Raw genomic sequence first — 19,773 nt, forward strand, 5'->3', positions numbered from 1 at the left:
ACTGGAATGCAGTGGCATAATCACAGCTCTCTGCAGCCATGACCTCCCAGGCTCAAGCAATCCTCCAACCTCAGTCTCCCAAGTAGCCGGGACTACAGGCATGTACCACCATGCCAGCTAACTTGTATTTTTTGTAGAGATGGAGTTTCATCATGTTGCCCGGGTTGGTCTCAAATTCCTGGACTCAATCGATCCTCCCGCCTTGGCCTCTCAAAGTGCTGGGATTACAGGTGTGAGCCACTACACCCAGCCATAAATTTTTTAAAGTATATGTTGCCCATACAGGAATTGGTGGAATCTTTGGGGTGCCTAACTCTGGGGCAAGAACAGGGAAGGAGACCCTCAACAGCACAGGATTTAGAGTTGGGACCCAGATCAGCCCCATTAGACGAGAGGTTCCTGGGAACAGGCCTATTTCCCTGCTGCACCTGGGGCCTCGCCTCTGTGTCTCCTTCGAAGACTCGGTGCTTCCTTACAAGACAACGAGCAGACAGGTCTGCTCCTCAGCACAGCTGTGAAAATCAGATTGTGTAAAGCAAATCTCATTGCAGAGAGCTCCAAAAGCTCACTGAGAAAGTTTAGGAGCTGGACTAGAAAGAATTCCAACCCCGTTCACTCCTTTTTTTTTGTAGTCAAGACTGAACCTCTGCTCCTGGAGAATGCTTCCAGCCCTGGGCCCCTAGCTGGGGGCGGGAGTGACATCTCAAATGGGTGGTTAGAGCTCAGTTTCCTTGTTTGTAAAGTGAAGGGGCCGGACTGAAAGTTCAGCATGCGCCCTCCTGGCCATGGGCCCTTGAGAGCTGACAGTGGAAGCTTCAGTGTTCCATGATGCTAAAGGTTCAGGATGCAAGGCTGAGGCCCTAGGGTTTGGCCACAGGGAACCAGAGACACCCACTTCCCGGGCTCACACCACCTTTCTTTATTTGTAATGAGTGGGACCTTTTCCCTCCCATGGTGGTCCAGGCCCCAGAAGCGGCCCTGCAGTTGCAAGGGGGCAGCCAAGCATACAGGCTGGACACAGCTCCTTCCATCAGAACTACAGCTCCACAGACCAGCAGGAAATCTCCACTCCTGGGGCTCCCTCCTGGTAATCCAGCCTGCGCTCTCTGAAATGGAAAGACAGACAGACAGATAGGCATGTGGTCAGCAAATCTCAGGTGTGGTGGGAAAGGAGGGAGACAGCTGGGGACAGGAACATGGAGGGTAGGGAGTCCTGGGGTCCCTCTAGAATTCCCTCCAGCACAGGCGAACGAGGCCCAGTCACCCAGAGCCTGCTCTAGAGAAGTCAGTACGTGTGGTCTCCAGCGTTCAGGGCTCTGGGAGCTCAGGGTGTGGACAGGGAGAGGTTCCTACCGTCCCCAACCAACCCCAGGGATCTCAGGGCCCATGTGCTTTCTGTGGGTCTGAGAAGCCCATCCATCTTTTGTGGGGTCACTGAAAGCTGGCTTAGACACGTCTACAGCATCAACCTTCCACTGGACTGTGTCTAGTTCCTGGGCAAGGACAGGAGTGGGGCCCTGGAGAGGCTGGCTCCTGGCCTCCCAGTCCCCACCCCACCCCAGCCAGGCTCAGCGGTCTGCTTGTGCCAAGTCACCTGGTGGCAGAGTAGTCACTGCCCTGAACCCTCAGCGTGCGCCTACTGTCATCTGATGCTGCTGGAGATCCCCAGAGCACCTCCTGGTAAAACTGGCCTGAGATACAAAGGGTGGGTCAGTAAGGGTGAGAGACAGAGGGAGCCTGGGAGGCACGTGCAGGGGAGGGCACCGCCTGTTCCCGGGCACAGCTGGTTTCTGAGGAAGGCCGGGCACAGTACCAAGGGACCCGCCAACGTGGCTGGAGAAGCGGCCAGTGTCGCGCAGAAGCAGCCGGAGCCCCTCCCCACGGCCATCCCAGGACAACAGGCCGATGGTCACTTTGTCTGGGTCACTGAGCAGCAGGAGGCCCGTCTTGTCCATGGTCATCTTCAGGCTGTGGAAAGACCCAGCGTCTTGAGCGGGAAGGTAGAGACGTGTGCTCGGAGCCTCAGCAGTCAGGGTGGGGAGTGGGCTGGGCTTCCCCTCTTGTCCAGGAAGTCATGGAGTGGCCTTGGGTGGGAAGGCCCTTAAATCTGGGTTTCCGTTTCCTCATTGGTAAAATAGGACCAAAGTTAACCTAATGATGTCCGGTTTCCCCAGCACTTCTTTTCTTTCTCTTTTTTGTGGGGGCGGGGACAGGGTCTCACTCTGTCCCCCAGGCTGCAGTGCAGTGGTGTGATCTCAGCTCACTGCCCCCTGTGCCTCCTCGGCTCAAGTGATTCTCCCACCTCTGCCTCTCAAGTAGCTGGTACTGCAGGTACATGCCACCATGCCCAGCTAATTTGTTTTATTTTTAAGAGACACAGGGTTTCACCATGTTGCCCAGGCTGGTCTCGAACTCCTGAGCTGAAGCAATCTGCCAGCCTCAGCCTCCCATGGTGCTGGAATCACAGGCGTGAGCCACCGCACCCGGCCTCTGGTTTTCTTAAATTCACTTTCTCATAAATTAGTTTTATATGATTGAAGGAGTTTCTCTGATCCATCCACTCTGTCCCTTTTGTCCTGCTGCTGGTGCACTCTCTTTGGATGACTCGTGTTTGATCATGTGTTTAATGTCTAAAGGGTAGGCCTCTTCTCATTCTGTCTTCTCATTTTTTTAGTTGAAATAACCCTTGAAATTCTTGCCTTTTTGGTGTTCTCATGAATGTTAGTTTCCTTTAAGCATGTTAAATAAGACCCTGCTGTTACTCAGAGGTTATTTTAAACAAATTTTCCCTAAACATATACTGTCCTGTTGTTTCAATTCAATCTAAAACATGTGGGTTTTTTTTTGTTTTTTTTTTTTTTGAGACAGAGTCTTGCTTTGTCACCCAGGCTGGAGTGCAGTGGCGTGATCTCAGCTCACTGCAACCTCCACCTCCTGGGTTCAAGCGATTCTCCTGCCTCAGCCTCCTGAGTAGCTGGGATTACAGGCATGTGCCGCCACCACACCCGGCTAATTTTTGTATTTTTAGTAGAGACGGGGTTTCGCCATGTTGGCCAAGTTGGTCTCCAATTCCTGACCGGAGGTGATCCACCTGCCTCGGCCTCCCAAAGTGCTGGGATTACAGGCAGGAGCCACTGCGCCCGGCCTATTTTTCTTTTTTCTTTTTTTTTGAGATGGAGTCTCGCTCTGTTGCCCAGGCTTGAATACAGTGGAGTGATCTCCACTCACTGCAAGTTCTGCCCTCCAGGTTCATGCCATTCCCCTGCCCAGCTAATTTTTTTGTATTTTTAGTAGAGACAGGGTTTCACAGTGTTCGCCAGGATGGTCTCAATCTCCTGACCTTGTGATCCTCCTGCCTCAGCCTCCCAAAGTGCTGGGATTACAGGCATGAGCCACGGCACCCGGCCACCTATTCTTCTTTATGTCTTCTGTAGCTCATGAAAGTATTTGGACACTCTCTCCCCATAATTAATAGGATTTTACTTCTATTTCATTTTCTAGGCATAAAAATGCTATTGATTTTAGTGAATCTACCAGATAGCAAGGAATTTTAGATTTTTTTTTTCTTTTTTTTTTTTTTGGAGACAGGGTCTTACTCTGTCGCCCAGGCTGGAGTGCAGTGGTATTAACTTAGCTTACTACATCCTCCGTCTCCCAGGTTCAAGCAATTCTCAGCCTCCTGAGTAGCTGGGATTACAGGTGCCCACCACCACACCTAGCTAGTTTTTGTATTTTTAGTAGAGACGGGGTTTCACTATGTTGGCCAGGCTGGTCTCAAACTCCTAGCCTTAAGTGATCCACCTACCTCGGCCTCACAGAGTGTTGGGATTACACTTGTGTTGGGTGGCATGAGCCACTGTGCCTGGCCAACTTTTAGATCTTTTATTTTATTTTTGAGATGGAGTCTCACTCTGTCGCCCAGGCTGGAGTGCAATGGCATGATCTCGGCTCACTGCAACCTCCACCTCCCAGGTTCAAGTGATTCTCCTGTCTCGGCCTCCCAAGTAGCTAGGATTACAGGTGCATGCTGCCATGCCTGGCTAATGTTTTGTATTTTAGTAGAGATGGGGTTTCACTGTGTTTCCCAGGCTGGTCTCAAACTCCTGAGCTCAGGCAATCCACCCACCTCAGCCTCCCAAAGTGCTGGGATTATAGGCGTGAGCCACCACTCTGGGCCTAGATCTTTTATGAACTTGGGAAGGTTTTTGGGTGAGACCTTGGATTAGCTGGATGTGCACTCATCTGTCAAATGCAAGGGAGTTCCCGAGGAGGGCTGGGTGAGGCAGGGCTGGACAAGGCTCTCCACACTTGGAAAAGGGTGAGCTATGACACAGGCCGGGGGTTCGGAGGCCACTGCCCACGGAGGACGAGGGCCTCAGCCCTTCCCCGAGGCCCCTCGTGATCTGCAAAACTGGAAGACTGTCCCTGGACGGCCACTGTGAAGCAGTGAGCTCCCCCACCCAGAAGAAGTGGCCTTCTGCCTCCATTATTCACCAGCTGCTCAGTATTTGAGGCCACTGACTTGTGTCTCCTTAGCAAAGCTCCAAGGATATGCTAAAGAGAATGCTGGTAACCTGCTGTCAACAGTGCTCTCTAGCTTCTCACTACTGTCATCAGAATATCACGTCACTACGTAGACAGCGCCATGCTGTGGGGTGCCTGGGGGGCACTGCATCATCTGATGGCAAAGTGCTCCCAACTACACTCTCTCACTGGGTTCTCCCCTCAGCCTTCTGACTCTGGGCCAGGATGATGAGTACTGGTTATTAGTGAAGAAATTGAGGCTCAGAGGAACTAAGCTGCCTGCCCAGGGTCACAAAGGATGAGCAGCAGAGCTAGCTCCAAACCACACTGTCTCCTGCATGGGATAGCGACCTGGGTTAGGTCCCCAGGACAACTCCTCAGTGCCCTCTGGAACTGCAGGGGTATACGGCAGGGCTCTTGTCTCTTTGCACCTCCTGTGAGTGTAGCCACTCCATTCTTGGGTCCATGGCTTCAGGCCACCTGCTGGTACCATCATCAGCCACTGTAGCCTGAAAGGGCAACCCCTGGCCCCGGGCTCCAGCCTGGGCCTTACCCGGGCATCACTGAGAACAGCGTCTCCTTCCACTTGTACGCAGAGCTTTTTCGGTTCCGAGTTACCACCACGTGTTCAGGGGATGCATGAACCCGGACCGGAGGGTTCTTGAAGGTCACTTCGATCCATGAGAACCCAGCCTTCTCCCTCTCATACTGGCCAGTCACCTCAACCCCTGGGAAGACCAAATCAGAGAGGTCAAAGTTGGGCCCCAGCCAGGGCTGACACCGACCTGCACAGGGAGTCCTCCCTGATCACAGCCCCTGGAGTTCCGCGGCAGCTCCCTCCCTCATCAGGAGGGGCGTCCCTTTCCCAGCACTCCTTCACACTGGGGGCTGGCTCCACAATCTCTCCACTCACCCCTGGTGTCTATGGCTTTGGAGGGGCCCCTAAATCCTCAGCGATGGCCACCCTCAGATGAGGCCTTTGAGAATTAACTTGTCTCCAGTCCACAAGCCTTCAGAACGGCCTATGGAGCGCCTGGCCCTGAGCTAGATGCTGCAGCCAAGGGTAAGATGGAGAATCGGTGCTGCCTACCCTCAGGAAAGACACTCCCAGGGCTGAGTGAGGAAGTGGGAGACCACATGCATCTGAGGAATGAGAAAGCCGTGGATGTCCTTTGGCTTTGAGTGGGGCTGGGCGGAGAGGGGGTGAGCATCGCTGAGTGGAGTGTGTCTCCATGTCTGGTTCAGGATTGAAGGGGCAGGGCCCAGCCAGCACCCCTGTCTCTTCCTGCCATTCTCATCCACACCTTCTAGGGTCTCATCTTTTGGGGCTCTGTATCTGCAGGCACTAACTCCTCCATCTGGAACATCCTCATGCTGGTCTCTGCGTGCCTGCCAGGGCCCTGCCATCCCTATGCGACCCCAGGAAGCTCCCTGGACCCTTGCCCCACCCTGGCTCCTCCTCTAGGCTCACCTCCACATGGCTGCCATGCTTATCTGTGCCTAGGCCACCCACACCTGCACACAAGGTGCCCAGTGGAAGGTCCCTGGGGTGGCTGTGTGAGTGTGTGCCCATGCCGGGGCTTGGAGGCAGGACCATGCTATGATCTGGGAGGGGCCTGTGTGGGGCCAGCCTGCACGCACTGTGTGTGTCTCTGTGGGCAGGTGGTGGGTGTGTGTCATGGTGTCTGGGTCTCTCTGGGTGTGCCCCCTCTCACCTTGCTCAGGGTCTGAGAGCAGGTTCATTGGCCCCTGGTGATGTCTGGGGTCCACACAGAGCTGCTCCACGCTTTGCCCAGGCAGTGGCAGGATGGCGGAGGGAGCCTGTATGGGGGCTGGGACAGCCGGGGCACGGCTCCTGGAGCAGGAAGGGCAGGCTAGGGGCAAGGATGTGGAAGGGGGCCCAGGGGGTTGGGAACTTACCTGGGGTTTGGGCTGTCATGGTTGCTTCTAAAAGAAGAAAAAGTCTGGGTTTAGGCAGCCCCTTCCTGAGGAGTGGGAGGTTGAGGGAAGGAGTAGTGACTAGGTGTGGCCGGGTTCCCTCTCTACTTCAACATCAAGACGCTCACGTGACAGGTCACTCCCCTCCCAGGATCCCCCTGTTAGGACAGGGCCTCTGGTCTTGGGAGCACCTTTGATTTTGGCATTCGTGACATGAGACACAGCTGGATCAGGATTTGAGGTGGCTGGTGGTGCTGAAGCAGGCATCAGGGCAGGAACATCAGGAACAGAAAGGGAGCAGGGAGACCGTCAGGAGGCGAGCAACCAGCGGCATAGCCACCGCCGCCTCCAAGCTGCAGCCCCCATCCTGCCACACATACGCGCCACCTAGAATGGCCTTTGTCATGGGAGATTTTCAAACAGAAGAGCATGCTGTCAGGGATAGGTCCAGCCTGGCTCTGCAGCTGTGTTCGAGTGCAGATTTGGGGATCAGAAACTGTTCAAGGGACCTCTGTTGACTTTCTGAACGGAGGAAGCCCTCCCTTCCTAGAAGGTTTCCTCATGAGTCAGCCTCTAGAGTATAGTGGATCCTACTCCGTGAAAGTAAAGGACAGGTGAAGTCCTGCCTTGGGGAGGGGAGGCCTGATGTCCGTACAAGGGGTAGTGGGGAGAGGGGCCTTCAGAGGGAAGAAGCTGGCAAGGACTGCTCCAAAGAGCGCTGTGACGTGCACACTTGGCCAGTCCCTGCCCCTCTTAGGGCCTAGGGCCCCCTCTGAACAAGGAGTGTGGGAGAGGCTGCTCCGTCACAGCCTGTGGTCTGACAACCTCAGGGCAGCTGAAGGACCTGGGAGAGCTCACACCTGAGATGAGACGCTGAGGACTGGGCATGGGGCAGCTGCAGAGAGCTGGGAAGGTGAGGACAGCCTCCTTAGGAAATGCACTCCCCCGCCCCCCGGCCCCAGTAAATGATCCCAGGTTGAACTGACCCACAATTACTTCACATCGTGCCCTCGTCAGCCATCCCTGGCCTGGCCTGCAGTGCGTGCTTTACCCCCACCCCCTCTGTGGGGCAGGCTCAAGGACCACCATGAGGAAACTGAGGCCCTCACAGGACTGGAAGGCGGCTTACAGATGGCCAGACGGCGGAAGGGATGGAGAGCAGCATGGTCAGGAGCATCAGGAGGTCCTGGGGGTCCAAGTTGCCCCGAGCTGAGAACCCCGGGTCCGAAATTCAACAGGGAGCCAGCAGCTCCAGCTTTGGAGAAGTTGACAGATGCAGTCTTCTCTGAGGTGGGGTGTGGGTCCTCACAGTCAGGGCTTCAGATCCACCCACGAGTGGGTGCGGAGAGGGCAACTACGTCCCCTCTCCCCACACCCGGCCAACTCATGGAGCCTCTCCCCCCACAGCTGGGAGATAATCAATGCTGGAACAACAATGGACCCCCCTCAAACTCCGCCCCCCCGGGGATGTGGCAGAACCCCTCAAACTACCTTGTCTACTCAATCCTCTTCTTGGAGAAAAGGAAGCCTCTGTGTGGTCAAGTCCTAATCAGATACAACTGAACTGAGGCCCGAGGGCTGTCACCAGCCAGAGGAGCTGGGCAAGGCACTCCCCTCCATAGCCAGGACCGAGCCCAATCTGTCAATCTCCCCTCCCCCCACCTCCTACTTTGTCACCTGGTTTTGGCATTTTTGCTCCCTGGAGATAATATCTGAAGAAAGTGGAACCTGGAAATCAGTGGGACCTGGGTTTGCATCTTGCACCCACCTTCCTGTGGCCCCACTTGGATGGGGACTGTATTCCCAGTGCTGCGGACAGGGCCGGAGGAGCAGCCAATATTTGAATGCACAGGTGACTAAATGCACCAGCGTGCTGGGTCAGACTATGCTGCCTCCCGGCAGCAGGGCTGGGCTGGAGAGGCCTGGGCGGACCTGGGCCCTGGCCAGTAACCTCACAGGGCTGGCGCCCTGGACGCTGTGTTAGCAGACCACCACCCAGCACAGCCTTTGAGGATGTTCGCTGCTTACCTGAGTGGACGTTCCTGTTTCTACTTTCTGGATAAAACAAAGAGAGAGAGAGAGAGACAGACAGACAGACAGACAGAGACACAGACAGACACTGTCAAGGTGGTTTCCATCAATTCAAAGCGCTTGTGTTTTATCTTGCTACCCAATCCTGGACTATATCGTAGGTGCAATGAATTTGGGGAGATAGGAGACCCGGCTTCACTTTCCTCATCAGTGAATAGGCTGAATCTCCCAGGGGGAGTCTGTTGGGGGCACGGTTGGGGTCTTGGTCAGGATGCAGGGAAGAGTCGGGAGAATGCTGGGTCCAAACTCTGCTACCTGGGAGGCTGAGATCTCAACCCCACACCCACCGCCTTCCACGGGCTTCTCGGCAACTTGAGACTGCTCTTGGTCTTCGGGTTTGGTGACTACCATAGATGTGAGAGGTGTGACAAAGCTGTAGGCAAGCGATAAATTCAGCGCTCGGGTCCGGAGGGCCTGCTGATCAGCGTCAGATGCGGAGACACTGTAGGTGAAGGACATCAGAACTCAGGAGGTCCCTGAATTCGGGAACAGATTTTCCATCCAGCCCCTTCTAGGGAGGTCCCTCTGGGAGAATCTGGAGCTTGGACATGATACCAAGACCCCCCTCTCTCCATGCTTAGGTGCTGTCCCGTGCCACCGGTGCCTGCCCCCTACCGACAGGCTTAGGGAGGTGCTGATGCACTCACATCTGCTCCAGCAGCTGCTGGATAGTCAGGTATGCCCAGAGCCTCTCCATGAAGTTGTGGAAGATATACTTGGGGCTCTGGAACTCTGCTTCCTGCTGTGCCACGCTGGACTCGGTTTGAAAAGTGATGTCCTGCGTAGGCTGGAAAGAGGGGCCCAGCCAGGGCAGGAACAGTGAGGGCCGGACATCTGCATCTGGCCTGGCACTTCCGAGCTCTTCCATGATTGGAGCTGGGGCAGGTCCCACACACTGACTGTGGGGACCGCATTTCCTTTGAGTGGGGGTAAGGAGGGGGCTTAGGGGTGCAAGGGGCTCAGTCACAGAGCATACAGGGATGTGATGGAGGTGAAGATAAAAGGTAACAAAGTAGCCCAGGTACAACAAGGCAGGCACGGCGCCAGGACTCAGATCAGCCAAACCTCTGGAAGAAAGGGATGGGAACCTCAGGCCAGTGTAGAAACAGCAGCAGGAAGGATTTGCAAGTGAAGTGTGGAGCAGGAAGGGTCCCTAGCTACAGCCTGCCCTTACCCCAAAGGTGGGGGAAAGGGACAGGGAGGGAAGGACCTTCCCGGGGCTCAGAGGCAGAGTTGAGAACAGAAGGTAGATGTCGTGGCTCTGGGTCTGGGGCTCCATCCACCCCAACGGCTGTCCCTGTGGAAGCAGGCCCCTCTGCGGCTGGCCACTGTGGGACCATGACAGGGAAGCGTGCACCCAAGCTCTGTGTGAACCCGCTCCCTCCTCCCTCAGGGAGGGGCCTGTGGTCTCAGACTGACCCAGCTCGCTGCCTGGGAAATGGGCTTCTAAGGCAGAGGAATCCCAGGCCTCTCCTACCAGAGCTCGCCGAGTGGTCAGGAGACCTTTTCACAATGTGGATCAGACCTGTGCCTCTACTCCCACTGGAACAGCCTGTCTCTCACCCTGGTGGCTTTCCACAGCTTCGGCACACACAGGCCACCTGCATGGATTTTGCCCCATCCACACATACAGCTACTTAATTGATGTTTTCCCTTAAATGAACTTTAAGTAGGCTAACAATTTTTACTTGGCTTTATACCCATAAAATCTTGGATCGGGGCCGGGCGCGGTGGCTCACGCCTGTAATCCCAGCACTCTGGGAGACCAAGGTGGGCGGATCACAAGGTCAGGAGATCGAGACCATCCTGGCTAACATGGTGAAGCCCCGTCTCTACTAAAAATACAAAAAAAAAAAACTAGCCGGGCGTGGTGGCGGGCGCCTGTAGTCCCAGCTACTCGGGAGGCTGAGGCAGGAGAATGGCGTAAACACGGGAGGTGGAGCTTGCAGTGAGCCGAGATCGCACCACCACACTCCAGCCTGGGCGACAGAGTGAGCCTCTGTCTCAAAGAAAAAAAAAAAAAAAAAAAAAAAAAAAAAACAACTTAGGTCTGAGGTTCAGGTCATATTTTTCAGAATACACATGAAAATAAGTAAATAACTACTAAAACAAAGCCATGTCTGTCTGTGAACTCCCCGGAACCACCTTGGGTTCTGCACTGTGGGAACCCACGGCCTCCAATCTAAATCAGCTGCTGACATGTATGGTGTGCTTACACTGGACATCAATCACAGTGGCTTTCTGAGGGGACAGTGACTTATTCCCATGTTTACATAGGAGGAAACTGCAGTACATGGAGATTAAGTGACTTCTCCATGTCTCCCATCTGGGAGGTGGCAGAGCTGGGTTTGAAGCCAGGCAGGGTGGCCACACAGCCTGTACCAACAGTCATGACACTTGGGGACTTGTCCTGAGACAAGGCCATGGGCCCCCAACGCCCACTGCTATTCTCTTCACACTCGCTGCCCTCATGCCACAGGGGCCTAACATATTCCTCCATTGCCCCATCTGGACTCTTCCCACCTCCTACTTATCCCTTAGTCTCTGCTGGGCTTCCTCCAGAAAACCCTCCCTGATCCCCAGGCCAGGCTGGGGCTCCTAGTGCTGCTCCCCTGAGTCCGGGGTTAGATCCCAGCCTGTAGCTTGTTTGTGTGATGACATGTCCTTGGGCTGTCTCTCCTATGAGGGCACGGAGGGGTCAACCTCATTCACCGCTGCACCCCAGGGGCTGAAGAAGGCCCTGCCGCAGGGCTGGTGCTCAGTTTCTCTTTGTGGAATGACAGGGGGTCCCTGGAAGGAGGCAGGGAAGGCTGGGCAAGGACAGGGTGCCACGTAGCAAGCTGGGCTCTTGGCCCGGTTGCAGTGGGGCCCAGGGCAAGCTGTCTGCCCTGCCTGGAGCTCAGTCTGCTCATCTGTGAAATAGGAGCAGCCCTCCCCTGTCCAACTGCAACCTGAGAGGGCTGGTACCAGGACAGGAGGGGATGACAACTAGGGAGGAATCCCTGCCCTCACCTGTGCTCACGGGTGCACACACCCGTTGCTGAGGGCCTGTATGTGCTGGGCACAGCACAGGTGGTCTCATGAGAATCACTCCATTTTCTCATTGAATCCTTGCCATGCCCCTGTGTCATCCACAGGCAGCAGAGGGGAAAGCTGGAGCGGGGCAGGTCTGGGATTGGAGCCCAGCCCCTCCGGATGCAGAGGTGGAGGCTGCCCTTCCCCTCCAGGGTGGCTTTGGCCACACTCACCAGCTTCCCACTGACTGTGGCTGTGAGCACATCAGGCCCCTGGGCCTGGAGCTTCCCAGCCACCACCATCTCTGAGCCCTTGAAGAGGAGCCGGAAGTTGTTCTGAGTGATCTCCTCCACGGCATTGCTTGGGTACTCAAAGGTCACTGCTGTCAGCAGTGGGTTGGCCACTTCCTGGTAGAAGTCCTGCAGAGTTGGGGGTGTCATAAAGGCCAGGCTGGGTCTGCCCACTTCTCTGTGCAGCCCACCTGGGGCATGCTGGCACCTGGAGCTGCAGGGCAGAGTCCGAGTCCTCATGGATGCGCCGGGCCAGGCCACCGTTGTCCAGTGCCAGCTTCTCTAGGAAGGCATAGCTGACGTCGAAGCCAAAGCCCAAGCAGAAGAGGCTGTACCGGCCACTTATAGCTTCCCGCACGTTTTTCTGGATGCTCCTGGGGTTAGTCTCCCCTGGACCCAGGGGTTTGGGATGAGGGTGAGAAAACAGTGATTTGCTCGATGAATAGTTCTGGAACCTCAGAGCCGTGGGGCCTCAGTGACCCCCTCTCCCTGCCCAGGTCCCACAGCAAGCCCAGGTGCAGCCCCAGCCGCCTCCCCATGCAGCGTGTCCTGGAGTCGCAGGCAGGGCCCTCACCCACGGTGGGGTCGCCATCGGTGAGCAGGATGATGAGCGAGACGCTCCCGTCGGGCAGCCGCTCCTCCTGGTTGCTGCTGTCCAGCAACTGCACAGCCACCAGCATCGCCTCATTGATGTTGGTCCCTGAGGAGCACACACTCTCAAGGTGGCCCCCAGCCAGGAGCCCTGGAAGCCCCCACCCTGCAGGGCCACAGAAGAACTTACCTCCCAGGGCCTGGATGCCGGCAGCGAAGCTCCTGGCCTCGTTCACGTTCTCAGCTGAGGCTGGCACCAGTGATGGCCTCCACTGAGTTGCTTCTGTACTGAAGACGATGAGGTTGAACTGGTCTCTGGGGCTGAGGTCATCCAGGATCTTGATTAGGGCTTCCCGGGTCTGGTCAGGGAGAGGGAATACTGCTTCAGAAGGGCTCCCTGAGGGCTCGTGTGCCCTTGGGCTGGCATCCTTGGACTCCTGTCTCAGGCGTGAGGTCATGGTATCGGCTCTAGGAACAGGGGCTGCCCTAGGCTCTGGCCAACCTTGGCTCCTGAGAGCCACCCGCCCCACGGCACCAAAAGGTGAAGGAAGGGGGTCTGCCTGTCGGACCACAGCTGATAGCGTGAAGGGCCTGGGAGTTCTCAGGGCCCTGTTCTGGGTCACAGGACCTACCTGTTGGATTTTCCTGCCACTCATGGAGCCGCTCTTGTCAATGACAAAGACCACATTCTTGGGCATTGTGGTTAGGCCCTCGGGGGCAAAGTAGTGTACAAAGTAGCCATTCTCGATCTGTGACCAGAGTAAGACCCACCCAGGCCATCAGGGCTATGATCGTGCCCTATCCCCATTCAGCCCCCTTACCCCAAATTCTTGGGTTTCTGTGCTCTGTTGCAATCCCATTTCCATCCCACTGCTAACCTCCCCCAAACCTTGCCCTCTTTCAGGGCTCAGACCAGCCCCTTTCTTGTAGAAGCCTTCCCTGCTCATGCATAGCCTACTAGAACTCTCCCTGCAACTTTTCCTTCTATTTGTTTTAGCATTTCAGATGGCTTATACTAAAAAGTTCAGACATCATAAACCTGACAACCATGAAAAGACGGAAGACTTCAAAACCATGGAGTAAAAGGGAATTATAATAACAATGGCAGAAATGGCTGGGCGTGGTGAATCACGCCTGTAATTCCAGCACTTTGGGAGGCTTAGGGGGGAGGATCACTTGAGCCCAGGAATTCAACACAAGCCCGGGCAACCTTGTCTCTATCGAAAAAAAAAAAAAAAAATTAGCCAGGTGTGGTGTTGCATGCCTGTAGTCCCAGCTACTAGGGAGGCTGAGGCAGGAGGATCTTTTGAACCTGGGAGTTTGAAGGTGCAGTGAGCCATGATCGCACCAAAATACAACAACAATATTAATGCCAGAAACAAGTGTGAAAGAAACTACTGCAAATGTGCGTAAAACTGAGTTGTGAGCCTCCCAGCAGCAGAGGCAAAGAGGGAAACCCCACAGGGCAGATCTTCTCAGAGACAAACCTTTTCTGCCTGGGAAAGGGAATAGTTTCAGGGACAACACAACTAAATCACGCGTTTTCTGTCTGTGCCGGTCCCTGGTGCACACTGCTAAGTAAGGGTGGTTCTTTTCCTCTTCTAAAACACCCAAGCTCAGGCCCTTGCAGGTGGACAGACCTCCAGGCTGCTCTGCTCTTGCCTGGAGTCCACCCACCTGAATGGTGCCCCCGGAGACGGCCCGGTCCACATCATAGCGGATGATGAGGTGGCCGTCCAGGACTGTTTCTTGCTGCTCTGGGGACTTTTGCTGCTGGGAGAGCGTTGGCTTGAACTGGATGTGAGCCTGGAGGAATAATCTGGGCTGAAGTTGGGAGGAACAGCAAAGCCAGGCCAACAACACCCTCTACCCAGTCCATATATTGGGAAATGAGAATTCCAGGATTTAGCCTTGGGTCCGTATTCCAGGGCACCTCCTTTCAGGCTGCGTTATTGATGGGCCGCTTTCACATACGGGAGGGGTGTGATGAGCGCCCTGTTCCTGGAGTTGTGCAAGCAGAGGCTGTTCCAGGATATGTGCAGTCCCACCATCTCCTCCTCTCCACTTGGCCCCAGGACCCTCACATCAGTCTATTCTCCAACCCCTTCCCAGACAGATCTCAGGGCTCATACGAGGACACCACAGTCCTCTAGGCTTTGCCCTTCCCATCTGCCAAATGACAGCAAGGACACAGAGATCTCAAGAGCCTCTCCAGCTCACACCTCACTGGACGGAGAGTCTATCCAGCTCTCTGGAAATCCAGGCTTATAGGGCTGGCCTGAAGGCAGGGTCCTTGGTACCCTTGCCTGCTGACCACAACAGACCCACCTTGGTCTTATTCTGTGAGGTGGTGAGGGCGTCTACCAGCTGGTTGGTCATGAAGGTGCTCTCTGTCTCCAGGAAGCTGATGCCCTGGGGCTCGAAGATATGAATGTCCATCTGGAGGCAAGATGTGGGTCCCTGGGTCAGCCAGGAGCCTGGGCTGGGGCTCACACGAGGCCCAGGGGCAAAGAGGGGCCGTCCTCAGCAGGGCAAGGGTCATGCAGGAGGCCTCCCTGGAAGAGGCAGCAGCAGGTACCTGCAGATGCTTGACCAGCTGCTGGGGCCGCACTTTCAGCAGCAGCTCATACACCCCCAGACACCGCTTGAGCAGTTCCTCATAGACCAGCTCAAAGGTGATCTTGGCATTGGGAGCCACACTGACTGACACCTGGAACTGCTCCATGTTTCTCCCGGTGGCCCTGGGGGAGAAGGGCATCAGGCCTGCCCCTCCAGGACAGGTGGGGTAAGGCTGGTGGAGGTGGGGGCAGGGTTAAGGGCCAAAGGCAGGGTGGCCTATGTTTAGACCCTCTCTGCTGAAGCTGCCCCCTGCCAGCTCACTTGACAAGTCCAGCGCTCTTTCCCTTGGCCACTGCTGCGCTGTACTGCGCCTGGGCTTTGGCCTTCTCCTTGATGATCCCTGGGTAGGTCACGCCATCGATGATCCTGGGGGCAGAAGGGTGGGAGTTGTTGAGAGCCTGGTGCGAGGGTTCCATTCCACTCCTGCCTCCTCCAGAGAGCCTTTCTGGACTTGGTGTGCCTCTTGACACAGTGACTCCCATCTTTGCCTGAGCCCGGGGCCATTTATTATGCACCTACTGCATACAAGACTCTGCACAGGGCACTCTGCAAAGTGCGCCAGGCCTCTAGCTCCCAGAGGTGTGTACGGTAACAGTAAGCATTCATTTTATAGACGGGATGAAGGGGAGGCTGCAGAGGGGCAGGGCCAGGCTAAGTCCTGCCTTCTCTCCACCTGTCCAGTCTGGCCCAACTGGCCCACATTCCCACCTGCCCCTTCCACTTCACAGACCATTCCAGGGAACCAGTTCATCACCAGCAAGAGCTCTCTGAGCCACACTTGTTCCCAGCCCTGCGTGCAGCCATGTGGGGCCAGGACTGAGGAGGAAGGAGACGCAGGGCTGGAGGCTCTGAGCCCTTTCGGCCTACAGCAGTCTCCCCCTTCCCTCCCATAAGAGGCAGGCACCCTGCAGGTAGGCTGGCATATCTGGAGGGAGGTTTTGGACAACTAGTGGGCGGGATTCCTGAGTGTGTGGACACACTCCTAGCAGCCATCCTTTGGGGGCTGAGAAAGAATGGCCCAGGACATTTCTCAGGGAGGAAAATGACTTCGCCAGAGCCTCCTTGTGGGGTAAGTAGGGATGTGCCTGGTCAACTTCACCTGCTCTATCTGTGGGTGGTATGGAAGTGTGGGAGTGTGTGGCAGTGGGCAGGAGGGGGAGCAGCCAGGATGTCAGGACTATGCGTCCCTCCTGCCTGATCTTCCTGGTTATAATTTAACTCCAGCCCCAGATGGGGCCGGTGAGTGGGCAGCGGCGCTTCTCCTCCTGGGTAGGCAGTGCTTGATCTCTCCAGATGCCCAGCTGGGGCTCCCGGCCAGGTCAGGGAGCAGAGAACCTGCCCTCTGCTCCCCTAACTCATGCAGCAACAGGATCTGGGTCCAGAGAATGCAAGTGACAGTCCTGGGCTCTCAGCAGATGCAACGGGCCTGGACCTGGCAACTGCTGACCCTGGCATCCATGTCGAAGGCTGACACGGCCCCTAGGGCTTGCACTGCAAGCTGGGCAGCATAGGCCCGGGCTCTGGGTTTGGAAAAGTAGGGGCTGCTGTGGAGTGAGGGGTGCGTGGGGCCTGAGGGAGGAGAACAGCCCCCACTGCAGTTTTCCAGAGGCCCCAGTGTGGACCCTGCATGAGAGACACTCCCTCTCTGCCCCACCATCGCCCTCTCTGTTTCTGGGAAAAGCCTTACTCTTGTCCTAAATCACAGCTTTTCCTGGCAGCAAGGGACAGACAGCGTCCTGGTGCATTTAGTAAACATTACAAAACTGAGTTGGGAAGGGTAGGGGAGGGTGGCAGAGGACAAAGTAAGGACCATCACTGGCCCACAGAGTTCAGAGAAACCTCAGGTGTCTCTCATGCAGCCTGAGCAAAAATGTCCTCTGCAGGATCCCAGCTTGGGGCATAACTAGGAGAATCCTCCTCAAGCCACTCTCCACTGTGGGGAAGCCAAGGATCTAGGAGGTTTTCTGTACTTTGAGCTGGAATGTGCATCTCGGTGACTCCCTCTTGCCTGGTGTGGCCTCAGGAGGCCTCAAGTCTGTGCTCCTCAAAGGCAAAGCCACAAAGATGCTGTGGTTCTCTGCCTGCCACCTGGACAACACTTAGGGATGATGAATGGCTGGATGGAGGGAAGGACGGGGGCATCTTTGAGAACAAGTCCCTGTTCCCTGTGTGCCCCCCACGTGCAGGGTGTACTCCTGAAGATGTACACCCTGGCATACCTCACTTCAAGAAGAGGGTTTGCTGGCACAGAGCAGATGGAGTCATAGCACTGGGGGGTGTGGAGAGGGGAGGAAGGTGGGAAGACACCTACATGGAGAAGTTGGTGATGAAGGCTTTCTTGGGCAGCTCCATCTGGAAGGTGGCCTCCTGCACAGTACTGGCCCTATTGACCACTCGGCTGGTGACGACCGTGTGGGCAAATCGGGACGAGACCCTGGAGTCCACGGTGAGGCTGTAGATGTCGATACCATTCTGGACCAGCAAAGAAGAAGGGGAGTTGCAGGGTTTCAATGCCACCTCAGCTCAGGGTGACACTCTTCAAGAGTCGGCCCTGACTCTGGCTCCAGACCAAACCCTGGCCCCCAGTCTGACTAAGCCACTGACCAGGCCTCAGGCTGAACCCAGTGAGGCATCTCCTATGTGAACATTTGTCTCAGGTAAGAGGTAGCTGTGTGCTTCATTCTCCACCCTATGGCACCACAGGGCAGGGGTCACGTCCTTCTTGATCTATAGGGGCCCAGAGCGCCCCTTGGAGAAGAACAAGCATGCAGGGAGTAGAGCTGGTGCAGCCGGGGCCAGTGTCTGGGAGGGCATCACACACAGCCTTTGGCAGGGGTGAGAGCCCTGGTGGGGTCAGGGAGCTTTGCACGCTGGCTTAGCTTTGCCCAGAAAAAGGGCAGTGACCAGGTCCTTTGCTTTCTGGAGACTTTGGTCTCTGTGGCAACAGGAAAGCTCCCACCAGTCTCCTACCAGGAAGCCCTGGGAGCTGGGAGAATTCGGAGGTAGACTAGAGTCTGGTCTCTAAGAGTCGGGAATCTTCCTCTCTGCTCCGCGGTGGGCCCTCCCCAACTCACCCCCTCTTCCGCAGGGCACTCCCTAGCATGTGCCATTTGCCTTGAGGCCTGTGTCCCCCGAGGAGGGGCACGCGGGCACCTCTTACCTGCTTGTGTGCGACATGCTCACGCGCACCAGCTCTGCTCGGCTGCATGCGGCTGCCTGAATGCAGTTTGGCACAGAGGTGCCAAGTGGCTTGTTTATGCGCTTGGGTATTTGCTCTGCGACAGGCACTGTCTTAAGCACTTAATAGATACAACGGGTTTGGTTTTCACAACCACTACCCTCTGAATAGGTTCTAGTATTACCCTGTTTTACAGATGAGGAAACTGAGACATAGACAGAATAAATCACTCCCCTGAGGTCACTTACTAGAAAGTGGTAGAACCAGGCTCGTAAAACTGTATTTCCTCATTTGCAAAATGGAAGCGATTGGATCATCCCCTCTATTAGGTGGGAGAATACCAGTAAGGCCCTTGAGGTAGTGCCTGGCGGGAGGTCTGCACTATTTTTTGGCACACACACTGATGCACACGCACTTGCGCCGGACACGCTCGCACATGCGGAGGCTCTTCCCCACTTCCCAGGCGTTCTCTCATCCCCCAGCTCACGCCACACCCGTGGACACTGGCTACCTTTTGGGCGGTGGTGGTCTGGTGGATGGCCAGCAGTGAGAGCAGGACCAGAACTCTGCTGCAGATACGGACAGGCCCTGGGGGCTTCATCGTGGCTCCAGTGTCTGCCAGGAGGCTTCTGAACTTGAGAGCAAGTGGGGAATGGATTAGTAATTTGTTTGCTGCCCCACCCACATGGGGGCAGGTTCTGGGAAATTGGGATCTACAAGCCAAAAACCACAGTGGCCTCAGATAAGCAAATGACGAATGTCCCGTGGACCTTGGCTGGGGGCAGGAATGTATACTAAAGAAAGGTATGCTCAGGTTGGAGTGGGGAAGGTGCCCCTTCTGAAAGGTGCGAAACCTTCACCAGGACCCTTCACACCAGGCATTCCACCAAGCTCCACAGGGCTGGGAGGGAACTGACAGTGAAGATGTCAGTCTGCTCTCCGTTAAGTCCAGCCTGGGGAGAAACGGGGATGGTGGGGAAGACTAGGGCTACAGGGCTACCCTAGTGGCTTCCTGGAGGAAGGGGGCTTGGCCACCAGGCAAGTGTGACTGGCTGATGGGAGGGCCCAAAGGCATGGAGTGACGCTGGGAGGTGTCTGTGTGGGGCAAGATCTAGAGTCAGGACAGATACGCCGTATTTCTGAAGTGAGAGGTGCTGGCACAGGGCGCCTCCTTCTGTCTCCTGAGGTCCCAGGCTGCTGTTTGGGTGCCATCAATCTAGCCAGGGCTTTAGGTTCAACCCCAGCAAGGCTCCCAAAACAAGAATGGCAATTAGGCAATACAAGTGAGTCATAAAGCTGCCCCATCCTGTGGCACAGAGGTCTCCACGTGGGGAGTTTATTGACAGGAGAGCATGGAACAGAAGACAGAGCTGATAGTGCCAGCAGCTCCGAGGGGTGACTGGGGTGGCGTCCAGTGGAGCGAAGGGAGCCCAGGAATTGCTGGTTGAGAGAGGGCAGAATGCCATTGTCGTGAGCAGTGTGACGCTGCCGCAGCCCAGACTCAGGGGAGCGCTGCCCAAGGGCCTG

General features: G+C 55.9%; 1 protein-coding gene across 7 annotated transcripts; it reads right to left on the minus strand.

The window, feature by feature from the left end:
- Positions 1-900: 900 nt before the first annotated feature.
- On the minus strand, positions 901-18,880 carry ITIH4 (inter-alpha-trypsin inhibitor heavy chain 4). 7 transcript variants are annotated; one of them, XM_050781073.1, is made up of 25 exons: positions 18,758-18,856; positions 18,495-18,568; positions 17,380-17,540; positions 15,330-15,434; positions 15,028-15,190; positions 14,778-14,888; positions 14,127-14,255; positions 13,082-13,198; positions 12,640-12,808; positions 12,433-12,558; positions 12,067-12,248; positions 11,802-11,987; positions 9,201-9,340; positions 8,841-8,995; positions 8,491-8,517; positions 8,140-8,190; positions 7,954-8,007; positions 7,592-7,747; positions 6,654-6,716; positions 6,445-6,471; positions 6,240-6,356; positions 5,078-5,252; positions 1,814-1,968; positions 1,595-1,691; positions 901-1,106 (listed from the first exon to the last, which is right to left on the minus strand). In XM_050781073.1, exons 3-25 carry the CDS (start codon positions 17,418-17,420, stop codon positions 1,037-1,039), a joined length of 2,616 nt encoding a protein of 871 aa, XP_050637030.1. In that variant the 5' UTR covers positions 17,421-17,540; positions 18,495-18,568; positions 18,758-18,856; the 3' UTR covers positions 901-1,036. The 7 variants fall into 7 exon arrangements, with proteins under 7 accessions (XP_050637030.1, XP_050637027.1, XP_050637025.1 ...); XM_050781070.1 differs by lacking the exon at positions 18,495-18,568 and having other exon boundaries at positions 7,592-7,717; positions 7,954-7,992; positions 18,758-18,880; XM_050781068.1 differs by lacking the exon at positions 18,495-18,568 and having other exon boundaries at positions 7,954-7,992; positions 18,758-18,880.
- Between the last annotated feature and the right edge of the window lie 893 nt (positions 18,881-19,773).

Source organism: Macaca thibetana, chromosome 2, assembly GCF_024542745.1.
Source record: "Macaca thibetana thibetana isolate TM-01 chromosome 2, ASM2454274v1, whole genome shotgun sequence".
In the NCBI taxonomy this organism is placed as follows: domain Eukaryota; kingdom Metazoa; phylum Chordata; class Mammalia; order Primates; family Cercopithecidae; genus Macaca; species Macaca thibetana.

Bases quoted from the DNA above. Each gene is read 5' to 3' on its own strand.
- ITIH4 (XM_050781067.1), bottom strand. From the start codon at position 18,847: ATGAAGCCCCCAGGGCCTGTCCGTATCTGCAGCAGAGTTCTGGTCCTG. The intron at 8,996-9,200 runs GTGAGTGCATCA...CTTCACCTACAG, and splicing joins CAGCAGCTGCTGGAGCAGAT to TGTCTCCGCATCTGACGCTG. The intron at 6,357-6,444 runs GTAAGTTCCCAA...CGGCTGTCCCAG, and splicing joins CATGACAGCCCAAACCCCAG to CCCCCATACAGGCTCCCTCC.